Below are 25,042 nucleotides of genomic sequence, written 5' to 3'. Positions count from 1 at the left end.
CCTACACAACACCCCTACTACGCCTTTTTGATTTAGAGCGCTCTATTTTGTTGGTCATGTAATGTTGGTCAATAAATAGTTGTAGTATTAATTTTACTACACTGAAATTATAGTTTTGAAAATCAAAAATAAGAATAAAGAAAAAATATCTGAATATATTTTATTTTATAAAAGTAAAAATATATTAAATAGAAAAATAAATCTATTGAACTTTGTATTTATATTAGGCTTTGTTTCAGTTAGTTTCATTTGTGCACAAATAATTAGAAAATTAATATTTTTTATATTAATTTTGATATTTATCAATAAAAATAAAATAATTATAAAACTAAATTCTGATATAAAAATAAATCTCATGAAACTAAAATATAGTTAAATAAAGTAAAACAATTAAAAAAAAATATTTGCTAGGTGTTAGCATGTTGCTCGGATCCTCTAATAAACATAATAAATAGAAAGCATACTATTTACTAAAATTATACTGATCTGTTAGAATGAATGAATTACACATTTATAATAATTTATCTTGAATCATCTGCCATTGTAAATTTATTTTTTTTAAATGTATTGCATTCTGGAATTATTTTGACCAGGATGGATAATATGCAATATGCAAAAATGAAGAGCCGATCACTGGAATCACTATTCTTAGAAGGCAACACGCTCCGTATCTTTCGTCAGAGCACTATCATGAAAAGTGCCTAAAAAGGCTGTTTAAGAGGGAAGTTCACTAGGTTTGAATCTAGTTATTATGACACAAGACGACATGAAAGAGCGGCACACGGTTCATATAGTACCGCACGACAAGCACAAGACAGGTTGAGATGTTATGGGACAATCAACGATGAGCCTTTGTGCTCCGTGAACTCACGCTGGGGCGGCTGAGAGTCGAATGGCATCGTGATTTTGGGTCTCACTCCCCTGCGAGTGGACACACTCTCCTCCAGCTCCTGGATCTGATGGCTGGGCTCCACCGGGTCCTGGGCGGCGCGAGGGATGGGCGTCTCCGTCATGACCGGGTTGGGATCGGGGGATTTGTCGATGGGTTTGAGCTCCAGGCGCTCGTGATGGATCCAGAGATCAGGAGGTTTCAGGTCTTTAGACGAGCTCTTGTACTTGTGTGAGCTGGTGTTGGACTTACAGGCGGCTCGCTTCCTGAAGACACAAACACAGCTGAACCTCTCCAGACGCATCTAACTGGTTTACAGCAATGTTTACTGAAGTTGTTCATGATTATGACAAGTACCTTTTAAAATAATTTTTACACACACACACACACACACACACACACACACACACACACACACACACACACACATATATATATATATAATAAACAAAATATATATAATGTTAAATCAATAATTTTTTACTTTTATTTATATCCAATACATATATTATATATGTGTGTGTGTGTGTATATATCTTTGTTTCAAGTAAAGTTTCAATGGTGCATAAATTAAATACAGTTTATAAGTAATTCATATTAAATTTAGATTTTACCTCATTAAATTTTTTTGGTAGCTTATGAAATTATTCAATAGATTTCATATATTAATACATAATATTATAAATATCTTATTAAACATTTAAATGTATTAAAACATAAAATGCTTATGAAATGCACATTTAAATATATAATATACATTTACAATAAAATTATAGTCCCATCTTTTAATAATTAGGATTTTAATATTTTATTATATAATAAAACAACTAATAATAATTATTTAGTATTTTAATATCATTAAAATACAAAGTTTCAATATTTTTCGAGGGTTTGTTGTGACAGAATAAAACAATCACACAATAATCAATCGTTTTGAGAGACGGATGTCAGAGATCATGCAGCTCTGAGTGAAAAGTCATTCAAAACTGTGTCATGTCAGGCCTAAGAAAACTCTTTATGCGTGATTAAGAGAAAATGTCTCATTGCTTGTTGTTTTTATATACAGATGTTTTTAAAAGATGGCAGAAGAGTGAAGAACACACTTTTTCTGATGCGAGTTGGACCGGCGCGTGCACAGGACGGCTCCCACGACCACAGCGATGATGGTGAACACTCCCACAGACACTATGACCACGATCACCAGGATATGATTCTCATGGCTGCCCGTGATACCTGGTTTATCTGACATGAGAGAGAGAGAGAGAGAGAGAGAGAGAGAGAGAGAGAGAGAGAGAGAGAGAGAGAGATTTACTAAACCGCAGGTTTCATTGAGATCATGGCGTCTGTCTTTAAAGTGTGTGTCTTCATGTTTACCCATATTGGATCCAATCCCGTGCTCCGGCAGGGTCGGGTGACCAGGTTTGACTTGCAGCCCTATAGGCAACAAGACATCAGTGACATTCAGCTATCCCACAATGCATCTGACATAAATGGCATGTTATTGACCGTTATGTAGCAGGGATGAACACTATCTAGAATTGCACTGAAATTACATTTAAAGTATGGCTGTCAAAAGATTAATCGCATCCAAAATAAAAGTTTGTGTTTAAATAATATATGTGTGTGTATTGTGTATAATTAAATTTGTATCTAGAAATACACACACATGCATGTATATATTTAAGAAAAATGTGTTATTTATATATAAAAAAAATATATTTATATATAGTATAAATTATATATAAATATATACAGTATATGTATGCAAATATTTCTTAAATATATACATCAGGGTTTCCGCGGGGTCTTAAAAAGTCTAAAATTCTGAACTTTAAATTTAAGGCCTTAAAAAGTCTTAAAAACGGACAGATTTTCATCCTAGGTCTTAAATTTCATTTAGTTAGGTCTTAAAAAGTGTTTACCCTTGTTCATTTCCACAAACGCTGGCCGCAGAAATTAGAAATTATAAAGTAGCAAAAAAGTATCGAGTTGTGGCCTACAAAGCGGAGCGCTAGATCAGGGGTCTCCAACACGCCGCTCGCGTGCTACCAGTCGCTCGTGGCTTCATATGAGCTAGCTCGCCAGAGGCCGTTCATATATCGCCTCTTTTGCGCGCTCAAGTTTGTTCAAATGTAGGCGGGCGGCAAGCGCGCTCATAATTGAAGCGACGCGCTAATTTTTTTACCAGACGCAATGATATGAAAAAAATCTAAACTTTTCAGAATGCCACAAACGCACCACAGGTCATGTGACAGGAACCAACCAATCACCCCTTTCCATAACAACATTAAAAGTTCAGTCAACATGAAGGATGGGGGTGCACCCAAACACTACTAATAAATATAAGCTAATGTATAAATGTCAGTAATTTATCTTTTTTGACTAAATCTTTTTTTTATAAAAAGAATGAAAGGCTGAAATATGAGGTTTATCTTTGTATAAAACCTTTTTTGTCAAAACTTTATTTGAACTTGTACATGTTAGTAGATAACAAGATACAGTTGCAAGACACTCTTTTAAAATCTGGCCATCATTTTGAATGGTATTTTAATGTTTACGTAAACAAAAAGTGCATATTGATGCTAATCAAATTGTTATTTACTGTTTTTCGACATAAAACTTGTTGAATTGACTTCATTCTGTAGTATTAGTACTTTTTGAATAGGATTCTGTGATAACCGTGATAATTTTGGTCACTTTAATCATCTTATCATTTCCTCTCTAATTATGATCAACTATGATCAACTAAAATCAACAATAATTGTTTTTTTACAGTATAATATGCAAAAGTACAATTTTCAATTAAAAAATATCTACCTCTCCCTCTCTCTCTCACACACACATCAGATAATCCTAGATAGACAGACAGACAGACAGACAGACAGACAGATAGATAGATAGATAGATACTCTAATGATCCCGAGGTAACTATCTATCTAACTTGGATAATGCGTCGTGTAGGTCTTAAATTTCAATCTTTATGGTCTTAAAATGTCTTAAAAAGGTCTTAAATTTGACTTACTGAAACCTGCAGAAACCCTGATACATGCATGTGTGTGTATTTATATATACAAAATATTTATACACAGTAAACACACATTTATTTTGGATGCGATTAATCGCGATTAATCTTTTGACAGCCCTAATTTAAAGCTAAAATAAAGATAGCAAACAGGATATTTTTATATATTGATGTCTTGTAATTGTTTTGACAGGATTTAACTTCGACATATATACTGTTATTATTATTTCATTACATATACATAATAAATTGACAGCCAAAATTGCGTTGTGTGACTGAACGTTACAATACAAACGTGTTGAATTACCTTGATCACTTGACATTTTGTCAGATGGTTCAGCTGAAAATAAACACAAACAGAATGAACGAGTGAGCATGAGCAGAGTGTGATAGACGGGCGTAAAGGATGAGCTGGCTTCACCTTTAGGGGTGCGGAACTGCACCGCGTCTGACATGGGTCCCATGCCTTTGGAGTTTCTGGCCTGGATCTTAAAGTAGTAAGCAGTGTCCAGTGTGAGACCCTGAATCTGATGGGTCAGCCGGTTCCCCACCACAGGCTCCACGACCCAGTCATGAACCTCAGCGTTCACATCGGTGCTGTAGTAGATGATGTACCCTGAGAGACGAGAGATTCGCTGTCTGAAAATCTCTTTGGATGCATGTAATAATCCGATAATCTAGTTCCTGTGATTAGCATCCATCATGTAAATCATGATGAGAACGTGTCATGTGTGAAACACTGCGGCCTGTTCTTCACACACCTGTGATTTTGCCGTTGGCTTCGGTCGGAGGCTGCCAGTTGATGTTGATAATCCGTGGATTTCCCTCTTTACTGATCACAGTCACATCTTTTGGAGCAGAAGCGGGAACTGCAAAACACACCAAACACCATTACAGGGATATAACACAAGTAAACAGTGTACATGGCTATAACTGAGAACTTTACCAAGTTATGATAGCATAATTGTCATAAGAATTTGTCCCAAAATCATGTTGAAATGCAAATGAGACATTAATAATATATGCACTCATTTTGCATCCTGAAACCAAACATCTGTGTTTTATAAAATTTGTATGTACTTTTTTATATGACTTGTATAACTAATATAAACAAAAAATAAGTTTTGTCAACATCAACACACAAAACACAAATGATAATCATATTTGAAGCACATTTTATATAACAAAAGGCTCTTGCAATAATCATACATGCATAAACATAAATGGGAACCTAAGTGAACAATTTGGTGCATGCATGTTAATGTGATATTTATAACTATATATAACTAATATGCATATACATAATAAATAAATAATATATACTTATATATATAAACATAAATAAATATATATATATATAAATATATAAATATATATATATATACATACAATATATATATACAACATAAACAAACTTATGTTAGATGTGATTAATCACAATCAGTCGATTTGACAGCACTAATATAGATATATATTGCATTTAGTTTATATAGTATAAACAAAATACAATACATGACCAAAATGCTGAATTTTTTTAAGTTCTGTATATCAGTGTGAAAAAGAAAATGTTATAGAACAAAGTATGTTTAACTGTCATTTATTCCTGTAGTATTTCATCTTCAGAATAGCATGTAAAGGGAGAAGCGATCATTGACGAGTGTTTAAACGCTGCGGGCTCTTACTGGTCTCGAAGGTGGTCCCATGGGCCGTCATGCTCCACGTGCTGCTCCTGCGGCTCTTCGTCACCATCACGGAGAACTCGTACAGCGTGTTGGGTTTCAGAGCCGTCACCGTGTGGAACAGAGACGTGGTGTTTGCCATCTGACAAAACAAGCCACAGACAAACACATGTATGAAGACCTAGGCTTATCACTGCATATAAAAATATGTTATATACTCTGTAGTCTGCAGTAAGCAGGACACTAGTGTTCAACTCCCCACAGGTGTGTCCGCTGCAGTGTGAGAGAGTGCTCACTAGAGGGCGCTCAGCGCATGGAGAAGAGAAACACATCTGACACACTCCTCAGAACCAGCCTTATTTTACTATCATTGAGATGCTTTTATAGTTTTCCGTTAATATTTTGAATTCGGTATAGTCATATTTTTTATTTTCATTTTGGTTAAAGTTTTAGTCATTTCCATTTTTTATCTTTTTTTTTTTTTTTAAGTATGTCTATATAGTTTTAATTAATTACAGTTCACATCAAGTTAAATTGAATGAAAATGAGAAATTTTTCCAGGCCAAACTGTCTACTTATACTCTACTAACACTCTAGTGAGAGTTATTAGACATGTATGTGCAAATTTACTTACAGTCAACAGAATGTGTTAAAGAGACCATCAAAATAAAGTGAAACCAATAAATTGTAACTTTTATTTAATTTCAAGTGAATTTTTTTTTAAATGGTTTTAGTTTTAAAGTCTGTAACTTTTTTTTGTTCAAAATGTATAAAAGTTACATAATAAGCAAGTACATCATAAATCCATTTTCCAAACCGTGTTTTTGTCTTATGCTGAATCACTACGGTACACCTTTAATAAGTGTTTATATGGGACTATTTCAGACTGGTACGGTCTACACCACTTCGTAGTGTGTGTGTGTGTGTGTGTCATCATAGACATAAACACAGAGAAGTAGTCCAAAACTTATGGATTGCAGCTTTAAAATCGCCATGAAATTAAATATGACAATAATTTTTTTTATGGAATATTGCAGTATTTATTATAAATGATTTATGTGTGCACATCATTACTGTTGTGCCTTAGTAATCTTGAATCAGAATAACTCTCCCTTGCTCTTGCATCTCTTCTCTTCTCTGATGACGAGGGCGGGGCAACCTGTCACTCACATGAGATCCACTAATAGCAAACCACAACCATCCAATCAATTCTCCACATATATAATCAAGCCCCGCCCTACATTTGTTCTTGTTTGAGAAGCCGTTTCACTCAGATATACGTCACATTAGGGAAGAAAAGACCATCACAACTTACATTTCATGTCGACTTTCTCTAAAATAACCCTGTCTAAGCGAAATTTTAAGTGAAATGAAGCCGTTTCTAACAAAATACCTCTCCGTAAAGAAGTCCGATACCTTAAATTTGGTGTTGGCGGGGATGTTGGTCTTCCAGCGGATGGAGTAATATCTGGAATCGGTGATCTTCTGGTTCTTTGCGAGCGAGTTGTCGGCCCAGCTGACTTTGACGGTGTCGTGGCTGAGGACAGTGGCCTGAACGCCCACCGGGGGCAGCATGGGTGTGGGGTCAGGGGCTGGGGTGTATGGGTTATTGAAGAGGTCATAAAAATCAATATCAGGGTCTATGGGGTCTGACAGCAGCGTCACACACACACAGATGAGTCAAGGCAAATCATAATAAATGGAGAACAAAACAAAAAATATGGAAGGATTGATCAGCGTTAGACAGGAATAAATGGATTGATGGACAAGTAAGAGGAAAAATGAATGAAAAAGAGAAAGAGAGATTATTAGAATTAAAAAGATCCATATTTAACAGTATAAAACAGTGCAGAAACATTAAATAATAATTTGTCAAATGGACAATTTCTATTACAAGAATAACTGAGTCATGGATTATGCTGCATTTATAGAAATACAGAAAAATACTCAGTGAAAATTAAAGAAATAATCCAAGTTCAAGACAGTAATAATCCAAGTTCAATATAATTTAAGCAATTTAAGGACAGTATCTGTGACAATTATTACAGAAATTAATTTAAACTCATCCTTCAGATTGTAAAAACAAACAATATTACAGTATTACAGTGTATGGACTTAAAATGGAAGTCAATGAAAAGTGTCATTTGTTGGATAAATCGTCCTTTTTTGTGTTTAGCAGTGGGGCTACTTTTGGTTACACTTTATTTTAAGGTGTCTTTATTACACTGTAATTATACAAGTACTGTACTTACCATAGGGTTAGGGTTTGGTTGTATGTAATTATGCATAATTTATAGTTATTACTATAGTAACTAAATGTAACATGTAAAATAAAGTGTTGCCCTACTTTTCTTAGCGGATGAACCTCTGGTTACACATTACCGATATATTTCCTGCATTTTTTCTCGATAATAATAATAATTCAAAATAATATTTTTTACTAAAAAATTAAACAAACCAATAAAGACATATATTACTAAAGCAATAATACTAGTGTACTGTAAAATAAATAATATTTATAATACTTCAAATTTGCATTTAAATTACAGAGCTGAGTTTTATTTCTAAAGAAGTGCGTATTTTAACGTTTATCGCGCTATTGTGTTTTTGTGCTAATTTAAGAGGCACAAACCCAAATGAGTCAGCATGCTGCTGATCGATGCAGCTCTGAACGTTCGTTTAATTAAGACACACCTGGAATGACTATTGATTTCTTCTGTGCAAATATCCACTTATTTAATTGTCAACAACAACAAAAAAATTGCATTCTCAGCAGAAAACGGCAGCAAACGATTGTCGCAAACATGCTAACACTCATTCTTGGCGAACAACTCATTTCTGGGTCACTTCGCACGCTAGCTCTGGAAGCTGGAGTCTGTCAGAAAAGTTTGCGAAGCCTACAGAGTGAGAGCTGAGGCAGATCTCAAGCTGACGGGACGGCAGGGGGTCTGGAAACCTTTAACAGAGACGTTCGCTGTCTGACACATCTGACGTAATGTAAGAGAGATGTGTGGATGGAAGCGTGCGACACACATCACACCTGTAGGTTTCGATGTATGCTAACGTGACACGCCACGTATCCCAGAACTGAGGGGGGGCAGATGCATGTGTGGTTCCTGTCATCTTACATTTAAAACACACACTCCACATCGTAGTTTGTCTCCACTACAAAACAATCTCAGACTGACTTCTAAAGCTTGCCGTGTAACACAGTCACATCATGCGTTTCAGTTTCAGCACAGAAACACAAACATGTCTAGAGATCTGAGTTCTGATGAACACTCAATACAGTCAAACCACAATGTATTCAGACACCTGCAACATTTCTCACAGTTTATTCGCAATGGTTTAGAAAATTGTAATAAAATATGACAAGAATTGATGTTTCACAGGTTTTGTCCGTCCTTCTGTTAAGACTGTCTCACACATGAATTATGTTGAATATCTGTCAGCTGTTAAATTTAACTACACAATTAGATAATACCAGTTTAGCTCAACCAGTGACCAAGCAATGCTTCATTTTGTTCATCAGTCTGTGTGTAAAAAGAGCATTAGCAATTAAAGAAAAAACACATGCTCAGGTCAAAGTGTCTGAAGAATTTTTGGTCCCAAATTTGCATAAATTTCACTGTATGAAGACTTACAGTCCTTATTTTGCTCTCCACACTTACATAAATGAACTAAAGTGTCCTGCACCCACTAGTAAAAAACATCATAAATTATATCTGGTGTCTGAATCATTTTTGGTTTGACTGTGTGCTTCAAAATAACATCAAGCATGTTTTTGTTGTCATCTTCCCTGAATAGAGATGAGAAAGCTGCCACTTGTGTGTGCATGTCTTACCGGACTGAGGTCTAGTTGTGGCGCTGTTGTAGATGGGAACGCCTTCGCCCATGTTGTTGAACGCCTTGAGAGTGATGACATAATGGGAACTGGGATCTGCAGAGGAAAACAAACATAAAACGCCTGAAAACACACCTAATGTCAACAACATGGCTGATTATGTGCAGCATTAAAGACGCCCACCGAGGTTATCGATGCTGTAGAAACGCTGCTTGTAATCCAGAGTAACCGTGTGGGCATGAGGGCTTCCGATCCCATATCCGATCTTATAACCTCGGACTAAAATATCCTGGTTTTCTGGAGGAGTCCAAGTCACCACGATTCGGTTCACAAGAGGACGAACATGAAGAGAGCTGGGGACTCCTGGGACCTGAGACTCTGTAATACACACAATGAACAATCAAGATAGAACCAGCTCATCTTTGACAATTCATATATATATGTGAATTTGGGCTTTCAGTTAAACGCGTTATTAACGGCGTTAACGCAAACCCATTTTAACGGCGTCAATTTTTTTAGCGCGAGATTAACGCCTAGCAAACTTTGTAGTTTTTTTTTCTCACATGCTTTTGCACCAACTAGTAACGTTAGTAAAACTACAACACCACCGGATCTAGCTAGACCGGAAACAAAACAACAGACACGCCGGCGCCGCACACACTCTCCTTTGGGCTTGCGAGCCGGCCAAAAAGTGGACGAGAAGCCGCGTCTAGGACAACTTGTATCGCACATCGGACGCGCACTTTCTCAGTTTAGGCCAGCTATAAAAACGGCGAATGGCGCCGCCGGTGTGTGTACACTCATAGAGAATAATGTGTGCGAATTTTAAATACGAGGCGCTGCGCTTCGCTTCTCGTCCAGTGTGCGACCCCCTTTAACGTTACGTTTTGAGTGGATGAATGATGAGCGTGAGACGCCGAAATGGATGCCAATAAGATTCTGAATGGAAACTTTACTTTTAAAAAGAGGCCAAATGGTTCATTTGACAAGACCAAAGTGATCTGTGTGTTTTGTCGTTGTGAACTGAGCTATAATCGCAGCACGCCCAGTCTGAAACACCACTTGATGGCCGAGCACACACACAGCTGATGCGAATTCTCCGCCCCCTCGTCAATATCAGGAGCTCGTCAGTATTTCTTTCACCCTTTTATTGATGGACAGTGTTACATTGTGTGAGAGATCATTTGCTCCAAGTGAGAATGTTAGTGTGAAATTGAACACTACACTATATGCCAATGTTGTTTTCAATAAAAACATTTGCACAAAGCAAGCCGATCCACTTTTCCATGTTGATAAGAGCATTAAAATGAGAAAAAATAATGGGACAAAAAGAAATCAAGAGACATTTAGAATAGATAAAAATGTGCGATTAATCGCGAGTTAACTATGACATTAATGCGATTAAATATTTTAATCGTTTGACAGCACTAATATATATAGATAGGGCTTTCATGATAAAGGGCGTGATTTTGAGTGGCTCAATATCGCGATTTGTGATACTATTGGCATATTATTATACTTATTATTTTGTTATATAATTAAGCTCATTGGGCTATTATTATATTTATAAGCGTTAGTTCTGATACTCAAATCTGACTGGACAAGAGGCTTTTCCTTCTGTCAACTGATGGCAAACTGAGTCAGCTGATATTTTTCACAAATATATGACCTGACCTGAAGAAGGACAGACACAGGTAATCGCATAAGCTCAGCTCTCTCTGTGTGTGAATCTTGATAGTGTACTAGATACAAATCTAAGAGACTTTTACTACTCAACTTCATCTAACACATGAATCAAAGCTCTCTTTCAAGCATGACCACACTGAGAGGATTATTAGGAGACTATTTAAAAATAAAGTATGAAATGAATGTTCACAGCATTATAGATCAGGTCGAGTGCATCGCTTAGCTAAACCGCTGCTTTCAAGCACAAATTCATTAGTGTGTAGGCTAACTGCTTTAAGAGCAGTGAAATTCATTCCTATTTGTTTTGGCCGAGTTTAAAAGCAAAACTTGTGCACAAACGGATCCACGGACAGCATTATCTTAGGAGCCCGCGCTAATGCCCGTTCTGATTTATAAGGCAACGCTGCTAATTTCCGACAAAACCTTTTGGATTTGGAGTCATTAAATTGACTCATTATTTCAAACACTGGCCTATTTGTGGGGCTAATTCAAGTAGGAGTGGATGAAGCGGAGGCATTAGCGGTTGAAAGAGATGCTTTGGTCTGGCTGTCACAGAGCTTTTCCCATTTTAGCAGATGGAAATGAGCCCAAAGAGGGTTTGAGCGCGCACACACACACTCCCATAGTGCTTGGGTCCCTCCGTACGTCCAATTGCGAATGAAAATACGAGCTATTAATCCAACTTAGTCATCTAAATCGGCTGAAATGCCTCGGTGTCTGCTTGTTCGCTTAATTTCAGAGCTCCCTGCAGCTCTTTGATGAGGACGGAAGGCAAAGACACACTAAACAAGTTCCTCTCGCATCAAGCAAACAGCGTCTCTCAGTGCAGAAACGTGGCTTTCAGTCACTGGCTGAATTTCAAGAGGAAATGTCTGAGCCCACACAAAATAAATGATGAATTATAAGTTGTGTAACGAAAATAAAGTCTATTTTTTAGGACAATTCGACACATTTTCCCCTTAAATTCTCATCAGCACATTCAATTCTCACTCTTCATTAAGTTTATTCCATTCAAAAAATATTGCCATAATGTATCAAAACAAAAGTACATAAATAATATAAATAAATAAGATTTTTTCCTATTACAGCAGGAAGAATTTTGGGGGAATATGAGCTTAATTATTATGAAAATAGATGAAAGAAATATAAAAAAAGGCCCTAAAATGGCCATAATGGTCCTAAAAATAGACCTAAACGTAATAATTTTTTTTATTTAACATTCCTAGAATGTTCTTGCAAGTTTTCCTAATATCCATCCCAATCCGCCAATAGTGGAAACAGCCACTCAATGAAAGTGTTGGATCTGCGCTAGTTGTTCCTCTCACCGCTGAAACGCAGATCTAACACAACAGCTACGGCGCTAACCTAACAGCTCAGACACGGTTATCCGAGCCGATGTCACGAGTAAATCACATCAGCGTTTTCCCAAGCCTGAAATCAATTGAATTTACTGTAACCAACTCAGCGGCGATGCGCTAGTGTAAAGTTTCCTTTTGTGCTGCGCTTCTGAAAGATTAAACGGACATATTAATCCAAATAACTCAAAGGCTTTTCATTCAACAATAGAAGTGCATTAAACAAATGCCATTTTCCCAGGATTCCCGTCTCCGGCAGTCAGAGAGTTTAACGAGTGAATTATCCAGCGGTTCTTTCAGTACTGATGAACTCTGGCGTTTGATCTAACAGAAATAACGCCACTCGTTCAAGTTCATTTTATATTGTCTGCTTTATTATTTTCAAATTTTCATAGTCCTTAAACGATGTATTTATTGTTTATTTTTGTATAGCATTTAATTTTCTGATCTTGGGTTTCATTTGTGTTATGGTAATGGAGGTCACGCGAGTGAATGTTAAAAATGAGTGAAGAATATACATTGAAACATATTCGACGTATTAATTTTACGCATGTGCTCCAAACATGTCCTGGTTTAAATGGAGAACAAGGTACGGTTATCTTTATGTTGTTTTGATTTGTTTTCTTTGTATCAAGATTACTTGTTTGCTGGTATTTTGTTTGATATTTATGTATTTTAAGCCATTAAGTTTGATTAGTTGTCCTCTGTTTTGATGCGTTTATTCATTTTGGTGTTTTGTTTTCTCTTTTGTCCAAGCTCTTATGTTGATTCTCAACGAGTTATGGTGGTGTAATGCGTGTAATGGCCAACGGTGATCTTATCTGTGGCGACGGACATTCAGATAAAGTGTGGGAATTTGTTTTCGTGATTGCTTACCATCTAGGTCGTTCTCGAAGGTTTCCGCTGCGATCCACTCCGTCGTCGGTCCGGTACCATTCACGGTGGTGGCCGACACTCTCACCGTGTAAACCTTTCCTTTCTCCAGACCTTAAAGAAAAAAAAAGAAAAAAAGAAAAAGAAAAACAGCTTAGGATTTGGTGAATTAAATACGCAAAATACATACGTGTTACCAGGGCTTGACATCAACTTTTTTGCTCACCAGTCACTGTGGCTAAGTAAATAAGTAAGTAAACTTTATTTATATAGGACCTATCACAGATAGAAATCACAAAGTGCTTTACAAAGTGCAGCAATTTAAATAAAAGAACAATAAAACACATATAAAACTATCAGAGATAAAAAAAACAAAAAAAAAACATAAAAGCCCATTCAACTAAAAGCTTGTGGTTTTCCAAAGTTACTAGCCACAATTTTGACATTGATACCATTGGGAAAAACTGCCATATATATATATATATATATATATTTTTAATATTATCTCATAATTTGGCAGTCGGTATAGAAATGAAATAAATCAATGCTTGTATTCAGCAAGGATGAAAAAATACAGTAAAGACATTTATAATGTTGCCAAAAAAATCAATTTCAAATAAGTGAAATCAAACAATCCTGAAAAAACAACTGTTTTCAACATTGATAATAATCATAAATGTTTCTTGAGCTGGAAATCATCATATTAGAGTGATTTCTGAAGGATCATGTGACACTGAAGACTGGAGTAATGATGCTGAACATTCAGCTTTGATCACAGGAATAAATGACATTTTAATATATATTCAAATAGAAAACAGTTATTTTAAATTGTCATAAATAATCAGATAAATGCAGCCTTGGTGAGCATAAGAGACTTTTAAAATCATAAAAATTCTCACCGATCCCAAACTTTTGAACAGCAGTGTAAATAAACTACTACAAATGACAAAAGCACAGAACAAAAATGGCTAAAACTAAAATGTAAACTGAAACTATTTATAAAAAAGCTAACTCAAAACATTCATAAATACTGTGGTAACACTTCATTAGTTAATGTATTAACTAACATAACCAATCCATGAGTAATACATTTGTCACTCTATTTGTTAATGTTAGTTAATAAAAATACAGCTGTTCATTGCTTGTTCATGTTAGTTCACTGTACATTAACTAATGTTAACAAAGATTTTAATCAAGTATTAATAAATATTGAAAATTAATTAACATTAACAAGATTAATAAATGCTGCTGAAGTGCAATTCATTATTAGTTCATAACTAATGTTAACTAATGAACCTTATTGTAAAATGTTACCAAAATAATACTAAAATAAGACTGTTAATACCATCAATGAGCTGGAAGAGCTGTGAGGTTGAGATCTCTATAGCGTCGGCCCTCCTCAGCCCTTTCCTGTAGCGTAGTTTATATCCCATCAGCTCTCCATTCAGGGTACCAGGGGGGGGCGCCTGCCAGCGGACCATGATGCTCTGGGGCATGAAACAGGGCACATGGTGAGCTTTCAACATGAGCAGAGTTAGTGCATTTTAATTGAGCAGGTAGGCTTCTGGGAGTGTATTATATAAGCGTCTAGAGGTGCACCTGAAAAGAGTGTGTGTGCCAGAAAGCTGTCAGAGCTAATGCTGTCATGTGTCATGAGTTAATTTCAGAAAGACAGCTGAGAGAAGCACAGCCTTCAGGCGACGCAGTAATGAATGAAGGAAAAAACCCAGAATGCTTTATGAAACAGGAGATGATCCAGTCCTGACGGTGGGAAACACGCATGTGAAGTTATAAAAGCTTCCTGCATTTGGACGGTTCTGATAATTAAACACTTCTATTTTGGGTTGCGACTAATGAATAATTATTGGTTTTAATGGACTTAAAGTAAGTTAGCAAAAGCACTTACAGAAATGCACTGTGGTGACTATAGTTTCTGCCAAAATGTCATAATTGGATGGACCTCACAAGAACATGCCTGGGTCACATTTCACCCCAAAATTAATATATTGCATAAGTTAAACTGGTCATTCATATTTTTGGCTTGCATTCTGTCATAATTATTTATGACAAAGAAGCACAAATTTACCCATAATCTATTTTGCATAAGGAACATTTTTAAGCCCATTAGATTTTATGTTCTGATGACAGTTATGCACATTTTTACCCATATTTTCTAAATACTGCAACACAAAAACTAAATAATAATAAAAACATATATAAAGTGCTTATACACCATTTTAGTATCTATTCTGCCATTAATATAAATAAAAAAATAATTAAAACATTTTTTTTTTAAATAGAGATCATGATTCTCCCGCAATTATGAATAGACAACTAAACAAAATAACATGTAATTTACTTGAGGTTCTGACAAAATTGCTGAATTAAAAAAATATGTAATTATTTTACCAATTTTAATCGGTTTGAATGAATGATTCAATGACGCACACAAAAACTTCACTTGTTTTATTATTGGGAAAAATCCGCATTTTTTTTTATGCATCTCTTGAATGAATGATTCAATGACAAATACATATTAGCAGTGACTTAAGTGACTTTCAAAAGGTGATTTGCTCTATTTTGATCGCTACCTTAGACATCAGTGTTTATATCCCAAATATAAACGTTTAGTCCAGCGCTTCTGTGATAATCTGAATAACTGTAGCAGAAATAATTATACGGTGTGGTTGAATAGCCTGTTTGTGAAGCTGTTTCATGACACACTCTCCCTGTCAGCAGCAGATCTGAATGTTCGCTGTGATCGTACCTGTCAAAGGTTTCATAGACAGAGCTGAATAGCCGTCATTTAGGAATAAGATGGCGTGGGTGTTTGAATCGAGATCGCCGTCTTTTAATGATTACTTGTGCAGCTCTAGTATGGGAACATGGTCATTTTTCTGACCTGATGAAGGTTCAACGCAGATCTTTAATCACTCCAGCACTAAAACATTAAGCACCAGGAGGACACTGTAGAAATAACAGAGGATCTTACCGTTGAGTTCAGGACCTCCAGAGTAAGGTTCTGCGGAGGGGCGCTCGGCACTGAAACACAAATCAGATTTATTATTGAGCGAAGACCGAAAGCCCAGTGACACGCGCCGCTCGAAGAACCCAGGCTGCAAAGCTCTGATGAAATAATTGGTTTATCCACAGAGACCCACATTCAAAGACTCTGTGACGGTTGTTTATTTTAGGATGCAGTCGTGGGTGTTTCTTTTTTTTTTCACCTTTATTCTGCTTTTTTTCACATCTCTTGTTCCTTCAGATGAACACTGGAGGATGGCACTGGCGGCGGAGACAGTGGCAGCCGTTGTTTGTGTGCGTTTGTGTGCTTGCCAACGTTAACGGCTCACTTTAATAAAACACTTCGTTATATTATTTACACTTGCGTTACACTTCCTGTCACATCCCAAATCGCTCCGTCGTGGAGTGAGAGAGTACGATTACAACACCACCTGTCACATGCCCGCTGTCTTCCCGGAGGACTTTCTCTGACAGACAGAGAGAGAGAGAGCGAGAGCGAGAGAGCGAGAGAGAGAGAGAGAGAGAGAGAGAGAGAGAGAGAGAGAGAGAGAGAGAGAGAGAGCGAGAGAGAGAGAGAGAGAGAGAGAGAGAGAGAGAGAGAGAGCGAGAGAGCGAGAGAGAGAGAGAGAGAGAGAGAGAGAGAGAGAGAGAGAGAGAGCGAGAGAGCGAGAGAGAGAGAGAGAGAGAGAGAGAGAGAGAGAGAGAGAGAGAGAGAGAGAGAGAGAGAGAGACAGAGAGCGAGAGAGCGAGAGAGCGAGAGAGCGAGAGAGAGAGAGAGAGAGAGAGAGAGAGAGAGAGAGAGAGAGAGAGAGAGAGAGAGAGAGAGAGAGAGAAATCTGGCAATAGTCGTGCTCCTGAAGCGGAGATGCTGTCCTCTAAAATAACTCATTGTGCATTAAAGCACTGCTTTTTTAAAGGTCATGAAGTTAGTTCTTTGAGTTTGCAATTTTGGACATAGTGGCAAATTGGAAAAATGGGCAAGAGAATACACTGATGTATTTCTAATTCATCTAATATATAAAACACTTATTTTAATACTTTCAATATTTCAGTTTTTGAATATATCTGAGTATCACATAATAAATAAATATTTTTTAAATAATTAGAAAATATTAAAAATAATAAAATACTATAAATAAAGAATATTTACATATTTTTATTTATATAAAACATACATTTTATATTTTTAAATTAATATATTTAAATTTAAATGAAATACTTTTTTATATCAATTTGATTCTATTCTAAGGAAAAGTCTGAGGAGTAATTTATCAAATAAATCTGAATCAGATTAAAAAACAATAAATTAAACAATAAATAAATATTTTTAATAAACAAATATAAACAAACAGATGATAGTCACCAGATTGCGCATTGCAATTGAGCTTTACTCAAATAATGAATCAAATAAAACTGAATCAGATTAACTGGAAAATCAATATTTTGTGCACAGACTTCATATAGCTGAGAAAACAGAGGCAGTTGTTTTCTGTGTCATGCTAATTGCTTCACGTTATACAATCATGTTAGCATGTCACTTACACGGCGCAGTCTTTTGACGAGTCTCGAGACAACGTTGACACAAAAACATGCTCATGAATACGAAGATCAATTCACTGACAAATCAGCGTGAATGTCAAATCTTCATCAGCAGTAAAGGCACTTTTAACTGCTATTTGAAGTCCAAGACGAGGCAGAGAGAGAAAAATCTAAGACGTCGAGGTTCAAAGTAACACTTTTAAACATCAGGCTTCATGAAGCTCACCGTCAGACAGCGTTCGGACCGTAACGTCGTCGGTGGAGACGCCAGGGCCATGTTTGTTGTACGCCACCACCCTGAAACTGTACTCTGTGAACTTCTTGAGCCCCGTCATGGTGTAGGACAGACCCGTGACGTCCACGTCCTGCACAAACAAACACAAACAACATGAAGGACTAGATCTGTACTTTTGCATCTGTAGTATTTCTTTAAAACTATATAATTAACCCCAGATATGGTCACCCTCCATTTTACATGTGAAAACTACTGATGTATTTCACACCGCCTTTACAAAAAAGTGCGGTGTTGTTAGGTAATACCAGGGTATTTTGATATATTCTATGGTATTGTATGATCACCATATTCATATATCATAGCATGCTGTATATATGGTAATCCAGATTTGTATTACCAAGGTATGATATCCAAAATGTGAAAAAACAAAACAACAAAAAAAACATTACCATTGTACATGTCTAAAACAACTGTACCAAAAACATGGTATTACCAGAGTTTTTTAATTAAAACACACATCACTAGAGTGTCCAATACACTAATGCCAAAAAAGTGTTGTCATAGTAAACATGCACTAAATATTTAAAAAGCAAAGAATTACCATAGTAAATATATAAAAAAACATTGTATTACCATTGTAAATGTGCAAAAAATACATGTAAATAAGCAACAACTTGGTATTATAACAGTAAATGTGCAAAAATATATGTAAAAACTTGGTATTATCACAGTAAAATGTGCAAAAATATATGTAAATAAACTTATCACAGTAAATGTGGAAAAAATACATGTAAAAAAACTTGTTATAACAGTAAATGTGCAAAAAATACATGTAAAAAAGTATTATCACAGTATATGTGCAAAAAATACATGTAAAAAAAGTATTATCACATATATGTGCAAAAAATACATGTGAAAAAACTTATCACAGTAAATGTGCAAAAATATATTAACATTAGTACTAATTACATTTGTAAATGTAAAAAAAAATGATGTGCAAAAAAAAAAAAACATGGTATAACTATGGTATCTATCCAAATAAAATCATGGTATTACTATAAAAATACATTGATAATATCATGGTAATTCTTTGTTAGTTTAAGATCAAGTTTCTGGGCGGTCATATGTTAATGAGCTCATGATGATGAAGAGTTCACCTGCTCCGAGTCTTGCCCCTTCTCACTGTAGAAGAGTTTGTATGTCTGAATGTCCCCGTTCCCGTTGACCGGTCTCTCCCAGCTCAGAGCGACTGACGCGGGGCCGACTGAGACCACCTGCAGATTCGGGGCCGGCCCCGGGACCTGAACTGAGAGATGGAAGAAGAGAGGAAGATCAGCTACATCTAAAAATACAAAAACGGGTACAAATCTGCACAAAACTAAAACCCTAAAGTTATTCCTGTTTTTATAAAGTTTTAGGAACAAGAACTGAACGAAAGCAGAAGAAACGAAGGCGTGTTTGTCTGTACTTCAACTTTAAGTACATGCTTGAAACACAAAGGACCACTGAAGTAATTTCTTCACAGGGTCTTCCACTGCTTACAGTTCTACTTGAAGCTGCTTTTTTCTTTTGGTTGACACTTATTTTTTTCCCGCTTTTGCAAACTTCAACAGCGCGTAGTGACAAAAGACGACATGTTTCAACACACCGCAGCTGGATACTTTAAATAATGACAGTATCACATGGTAAAAGAAGAATATTCTGGCGAGCATCAGAATCCCGCTGAGGATATTTTGACACTTCAAACGAGTGAAATGCATTGTGGTCCACGTGTGGGATGCAAAGGAAACGGAGGAGTTCTGACCTAGAAAGACCTAGAAAGAGAAAACCGTGTTGCTTTAATTCGTTTTGTCCGTATAAGTCAAACGGGAAACGCTTCCGATTTTACTAGGATGAATCCCAACTTCATCTGCACACTCAAAGTACTTTATTTGTTACGGGTTGAGAATATAGTATCAGAAATTGTCCTGATAAAGACCCCTTTTTATATATTAAATATGTTATGTTATTAAGAGTAGATGCTTTATAGGAAATAAAAATAAGATAAGAATAAGTTTTGTTAATGTTTTTGAAAGAAGTCGTTTCTGCTCAACAAGGCTGAATTTATTTGATCAAAAATGCAGTAAAAACTGTGAAATATTATTTCAATTTAAAAGAGCATATTTTAAAATAAAAATTTTTCCAGTGATCAAAGCTGTATTTTCAGCATCATTACTCCAGTCTTCAGTGTCACATGATCCTTCAGAAATCATTCTAATATGATGATTTGATGCTCAAAAAACTTTCATGATTATTATCAATGTTGAAAACATATTTTATGGAAACCGATTTTTTTTTCAGGTTTCTTTGATGAATAAAAAGTTCAAAAGAACAGTGTTTATTTGAAATAAAAGAATTAATAATAAAAAAAAATCATACTGACCTCAAACCTTTGAACAGTAGTGTATTTGCGAATTGTATATTTTATTAACAAGAAACAAAAAATGGAGGTTGGCAATTAATCCATCAGAAATGGATTGGAACTTGATTTGTTGTTATTTGGCAGGTGATTTTAAAGGAGACGAAAAAAAAGTAATGTTTTTGATCAGAACAACATGGAAAATCATGCAACTTAAGACAAAACATGTTGTCAGGGTGTTGCCAGGGGTTGTGGGCAATATTAGCATGAATTGACAAACTATGAAAATCCACCAAAAAGTAATGCACCATCCAGGCACTATTTTATAGGGATGCATGATATATCGACCTAAATTTGTTCATTTTAAATGTTACCGTTATTGGCCTGAAAAGAAAATTTGTCCGATGTATTAAAGCCGATAAATAATGTATTATTTCCTTCAGCTGAGACACTTCAGATGCGCACTGATCAACATGATGGCTTTGAATTGCTTGAAATATGATTGAAATCACTCCAAAAAGGAAAATCCAGTTCAGTGCAACATGTGCAGCGCAAGTCTGTCATATAAGATACATAACATTATAATGAGAACATCATAATTGTGTGTTTGGGTCATGGCTTTTAATGGTGAGACTTTCCTGTAGCTCAAACAGTAGAGCGTTGGTGCTTGCAACACCAAGCTCATGGGTTCGATTCCCAGAGAAAGCAAGAACTGATAAGAATGTAAATGCATACCTTGAAATGCAATGTAAGTCGCTTTGGATTAAAGCATCTGCCAAATGCATAAATGTAAAATTTGGATTTAGATTTATCGGACAATATATCGGATATCGGCTTTCAAGTACAAAGAATTATCGGTATCGACAAAAGTTTTCATTTCAGCGCATCCCTACTATTTGATTCTGGATGCACAATGCTGATCTCACATACTAAATGTTAGATATCATACAAGCTGGGATGCAGTTTCTTTCTCCTTTTGTGTATGTGTGCACGTCAGGCCGTTGGTGTTTACACTCGACCGTGGACACACACCAGAAGCAACAGTCTCCTTTCATCCCGTGAGATCAGCTTTCCTGACAGCTCCGACCATACCTCTCGTCTCATTAACACTGGTCCCTGTATCCATGAAAACCATTCTGACAGACGCTGTGTACAATTCCACACTCCTTCAGGAGTGCCAGCCTGTACAGCAAAGTTCACACAGAAAGAGCCTGTCTGTGAAGAAACCTCAAGACAAGCAGCGAGTCCCAGATCAACTCCTTCCTGTAAACAAGCGGGCGGTAGGTTTGGACACGCACAAACAGGACTAGTGTGGGCGTGCGAGAGGTGTAGAAAGAGAAACCTCAGACCTGGCCGGTGGTCAAACCTGTGCTTGAAGTGTGTACATGTGTGTGTTGATGTTTTACCCTCCAGCTGGGTGGCCACCGTAAGCGGGGCAGAACTCTCGCCCGGGCCGTTAGCGTTGGACGCGACCACCCGAAACGTGTACTTGGTGTCGGGGACGAGGTTCTGAATGGTGACCTGCATCTCTCCCGGTCCGCTGGTGTTCTCCACACGCTCCCTGTGAGCAAAACCACAGTGATATGAGATATGAGCTGTGTTTAGAGGACTGAGACATGCTAGTCAAAGTACGGGAACGCATAGGTTTCTATTCTGATTTTGTGTCGACTTGAACCGAAATGTGTCAGAATGCAATTCATTATGCAATGCAAGTATGAGTTTGATTCTCAATCTTCTACAGAAACAGTTTGAAGATATTCTTGCCAAGCAAAATTATATACAGTATATGATCAAAGCTAACTTTGTTTATAGTATAGGTTGATGGTTAGATAATTAAATTTAATCATCTTAATCAAATAATCCGACTAGAATTTGGCTAAAAAGTGTCTAGGTCACCAGTACTTTTATTAGTATTTTGAAATAGCTTTCATTTTTACATATTCAGTTTTCATTTTAGTATAATTTATAGTAATTTGTCATTATTATTTTTTTATTTAAAAAAATTAAAAATATTTTTTTATTTGAGTTTTAGTTTTATTTCCAGTTAGTAATTTTTGTGCTTCAACTTAACTTAAATTTCATTTAGTTAAGATAATATATATATATATATATATATATATATATATATATATATATATATATATATATGTGTGTGTGTACAAACAAACAAGCTTATATATTTGGTTGTATACAACTTATTTAGTCATTTCTAATAGTTCATCCATGTATTTTTTTTCTTTTTTCAGAAAATTCTCATTCTGCACACAGAATATACACTGATAAGGACGCATCTCATCAAATATTTAGATAAGTGGTCGATTAATTTAACCATCAGTACTCCAAAATCCTAAACGTTTGCTTGCATCTTTGTGAATACTGCAGAATAAGTATGTGAAGTATGCTATTCAAAATATTATCAGTTACAATTTGTGTATCCTGTTCCTTTAAAGGGGTGGTATAATGCCCCTTTTTACATGTAAAATAAGTCTCTGTTCTCTCAGTGTGTGCGTGAAGTTTTAGCTCAAAATACTATATAGATAATTTTATACAGCATGTTAAAATTGTCCCCTTTTGAGGGTCAGTAAAAACGCGTTGTTTCGTTTGTGTCCCTTTAAATGCAAATGAGCTGCTGCTCCCAGCACAGAGGGCGGAGCTTCAAGAGCTTTTGTGTGTGTGTGTGTGTGTGTGTGTGTGTGTTAGCAGCTCCGATTAGCAGCTCACAGACAAGCACTAAAATATTAGAAACTGTTCTGCCTTTTATGTTTAAACTGGAGTCGGACAATGATGGAGAGACTCAAGAAGAAGTGACAATGTAGAAGCAACAGGACATTTCTGAATGGTTAGTTGATGAATTTATGTTGCTGATGTGGAGTTAACTATCTTTAATTAGCATATTCTGTCATAATAATCTATAAAATCGCCCGTGTGGGAACTGTTGTAAGATGCACACAGTAGGGCTGTGCAATTAATTGAATTTCGATTTCGATTTCGATTTTGGGTCCCAACGATTACCAAAATAGTACAATCGAGTAAAAACGATTATTTTGCCATATTCTGTTTTGAAAGAACGCTCTAATTTTGTCTTGTGTTCTGAATGACGCGCGCACGCGCACATCCGCCCCTCCCGATGCCATAAACTCTCTCAGCTCGAATGTTTAAACTGATAAGACTTAAAAAGAAGTGAAAATGATAAACTTTAGTTACGATGCAAAGCTGGCCCGATTGTGCAACTGACAATTCTGTCATGTCCCGACTCGAGAGTGTAGTTTCGACGCTTGCCTTGTCCAACACATTCAGAGAGAGAGACAGAGAGAGAGAGGACGCAGCACCGTTGAACACTCGCGCGGTTTGTGAAATTGCGTCTTGGAGAAAGTTTTAAAATGATTGATTTGATTTTATAATCTGTGTGGATTCATTTAGGATACTCATACAAACTACAGGCTAAAGTGAGTCAATGTTTGCGGGGGAACTCCCGCATTATAAGTGGTAGCCCTGCGGGAATTATTAAAATACTCATTGAAGTATTATCTGTTGTTATATTTATTTTAATAGTTCAAAAAGTACAATAAATGTTCAAATTTCGATTTTTTTAAGAATTGTTGAAAGGTGTCTTTGGTAACACTTTACAAATTAGCATTAGTTAACTACCTTAGTTAACATTAACTAATAATGAACAATACTTCTACAGCATTTATTAATCTTAGTTAATATTAATTTCACCATTTACTAATACGTTATTAAAATGAAAGATTGTATTTGTTAACATTAATTAATGCACTGTGAACTAACATGAACAAACAATGAACAGCTGTATTTTTATTAACTAACATTAAAAAAGATTAATAAATACTGTAACAAATGTATTTCTCATTGTTAGTTCATGTTAGTTAATACATTAACTAATGTTAACTAATTAACATTATTGTAAAGTGTTACCGTGTCTTTTTAATAAATGCAACACATTCCCAAAGTCATGTGAAATAATCGTGTTACATAATCGTGATTTCAATACTGAACAAAATAATCGTGTTTATGATTTTTTCCATAATCGAGCAGCCCTAGCACACAGAGTGACATGCTATTGCATTTGTATTACGTACTGTATTGCACGTGAAAAGACGGATGCGACAGCTTGAGCAAACTCACAAATGTGCTCGACTACAACAACTCTTCCTCTTCTCAACATGGACCGCATGTTCCCGGGGGCGGGGTTTATGTAAATTTTAGGGTTGGTGGTGCCGCTAACCCAGGAGGAAGCTCATTGTAGTCTCTACCAGCTGTTTGTTGTAGTCCTTAAAAAGCGATTTCTTTAAAAGCAAATATCTCCCTTTGCTTTGAACTTTGAGCGTTGTAACTTTGCAGATGTTGTTTATGCTCAAACAGCAACATTACACACTAACTAAAGTTAGAAAAGTCAAATCATAATCAACCACCCCTTTAACAACCAGCAGAGGTGGCCCACATAAACCGCTATTTACATCTTTCAGCATCTTTAACC

The 25,042-nt window shown here is 36.0% G+C and overlaps 1 protein-coding gene across 1 annotated transcript in view; it reads right to left on the bottom strand.

Annotated features, from left to right (window-relative positions):
- neo1b (neogenin 1b) overlaps positions 1-25,042 on the bottom strand; it is a 128,315-nt gene that overhangs the window by 5,671 nt on the left and 97,602 nt on the right. The window contains exons 9-24 of the mRNA XM_081356789.1: positions 21,951-22,105; positions 19,304-19,452; positions 18,138-18,276; positions 16,341-16,390; positions 14,694-14,835; positions 13,352-13,462; positions 9,618-9,812; positions 9,435-9,530; positions 7,007-7,239; positions 5,594-5,732; positions 4,673-4,780; positions 4,333-4,527; positions 4,219-4,251; positions 2,264-2,323; positions 1,993-2,131; positions 872-1,155 (exon numbers count right to left, since the gene is read on the bottom strand). Of these exons, the coding sequence (XP_081212915.1) occupies positions 872-1,155; positions 1,993-2,131; positions 2,264-2,323; positions 4,219-4,251; positions 4,333-4,527; positions 4,673-4,780; positions 5,594-5,732; positions 7,007-7,239; positions 9,435-9,530; positions 9,618-9,812; positions 13,352-13,462; positions 14,694-14,835; positions 16,341-16,390; positions 18,138-18,276; positions 19,304-19,452; positions 21,951-22,105 (2,228 nt within the window). The remainder of the gene's footprint in view (positions 1-871; positions 1,156-1,992; positions 2,132-2,263; positions 2,324-4,218; positions 4,252-4,332; positions 4,528-4,672; positions 4,781-5,593; positions 5,733-7,006; positions 7,240-9,434; positions 9,531-9,617; positions 9,813-13,351; positions 13,463-14,693; positions 14,836-16,340; positions 16,391-18,137; positions 18,277-19,303; positions 19,453-21,950; positions 22,106-25,042) is intronic.

Source organism: Scardinius erythrophthalmus, assembly GCF_964197995.2.
Source record: "Scardinius erythrophthalmus genome assembly, chromosome: 24".
NCBI lineage: Eukaryota > Metazoa > Chordata > Actinopteri > Cypriniformes > Leuciscidae > Scardinius > Scardinius erythrophthalmus.
This window is presented reverse-complemented; position numbering and strand designations above follow the sequence as displayed.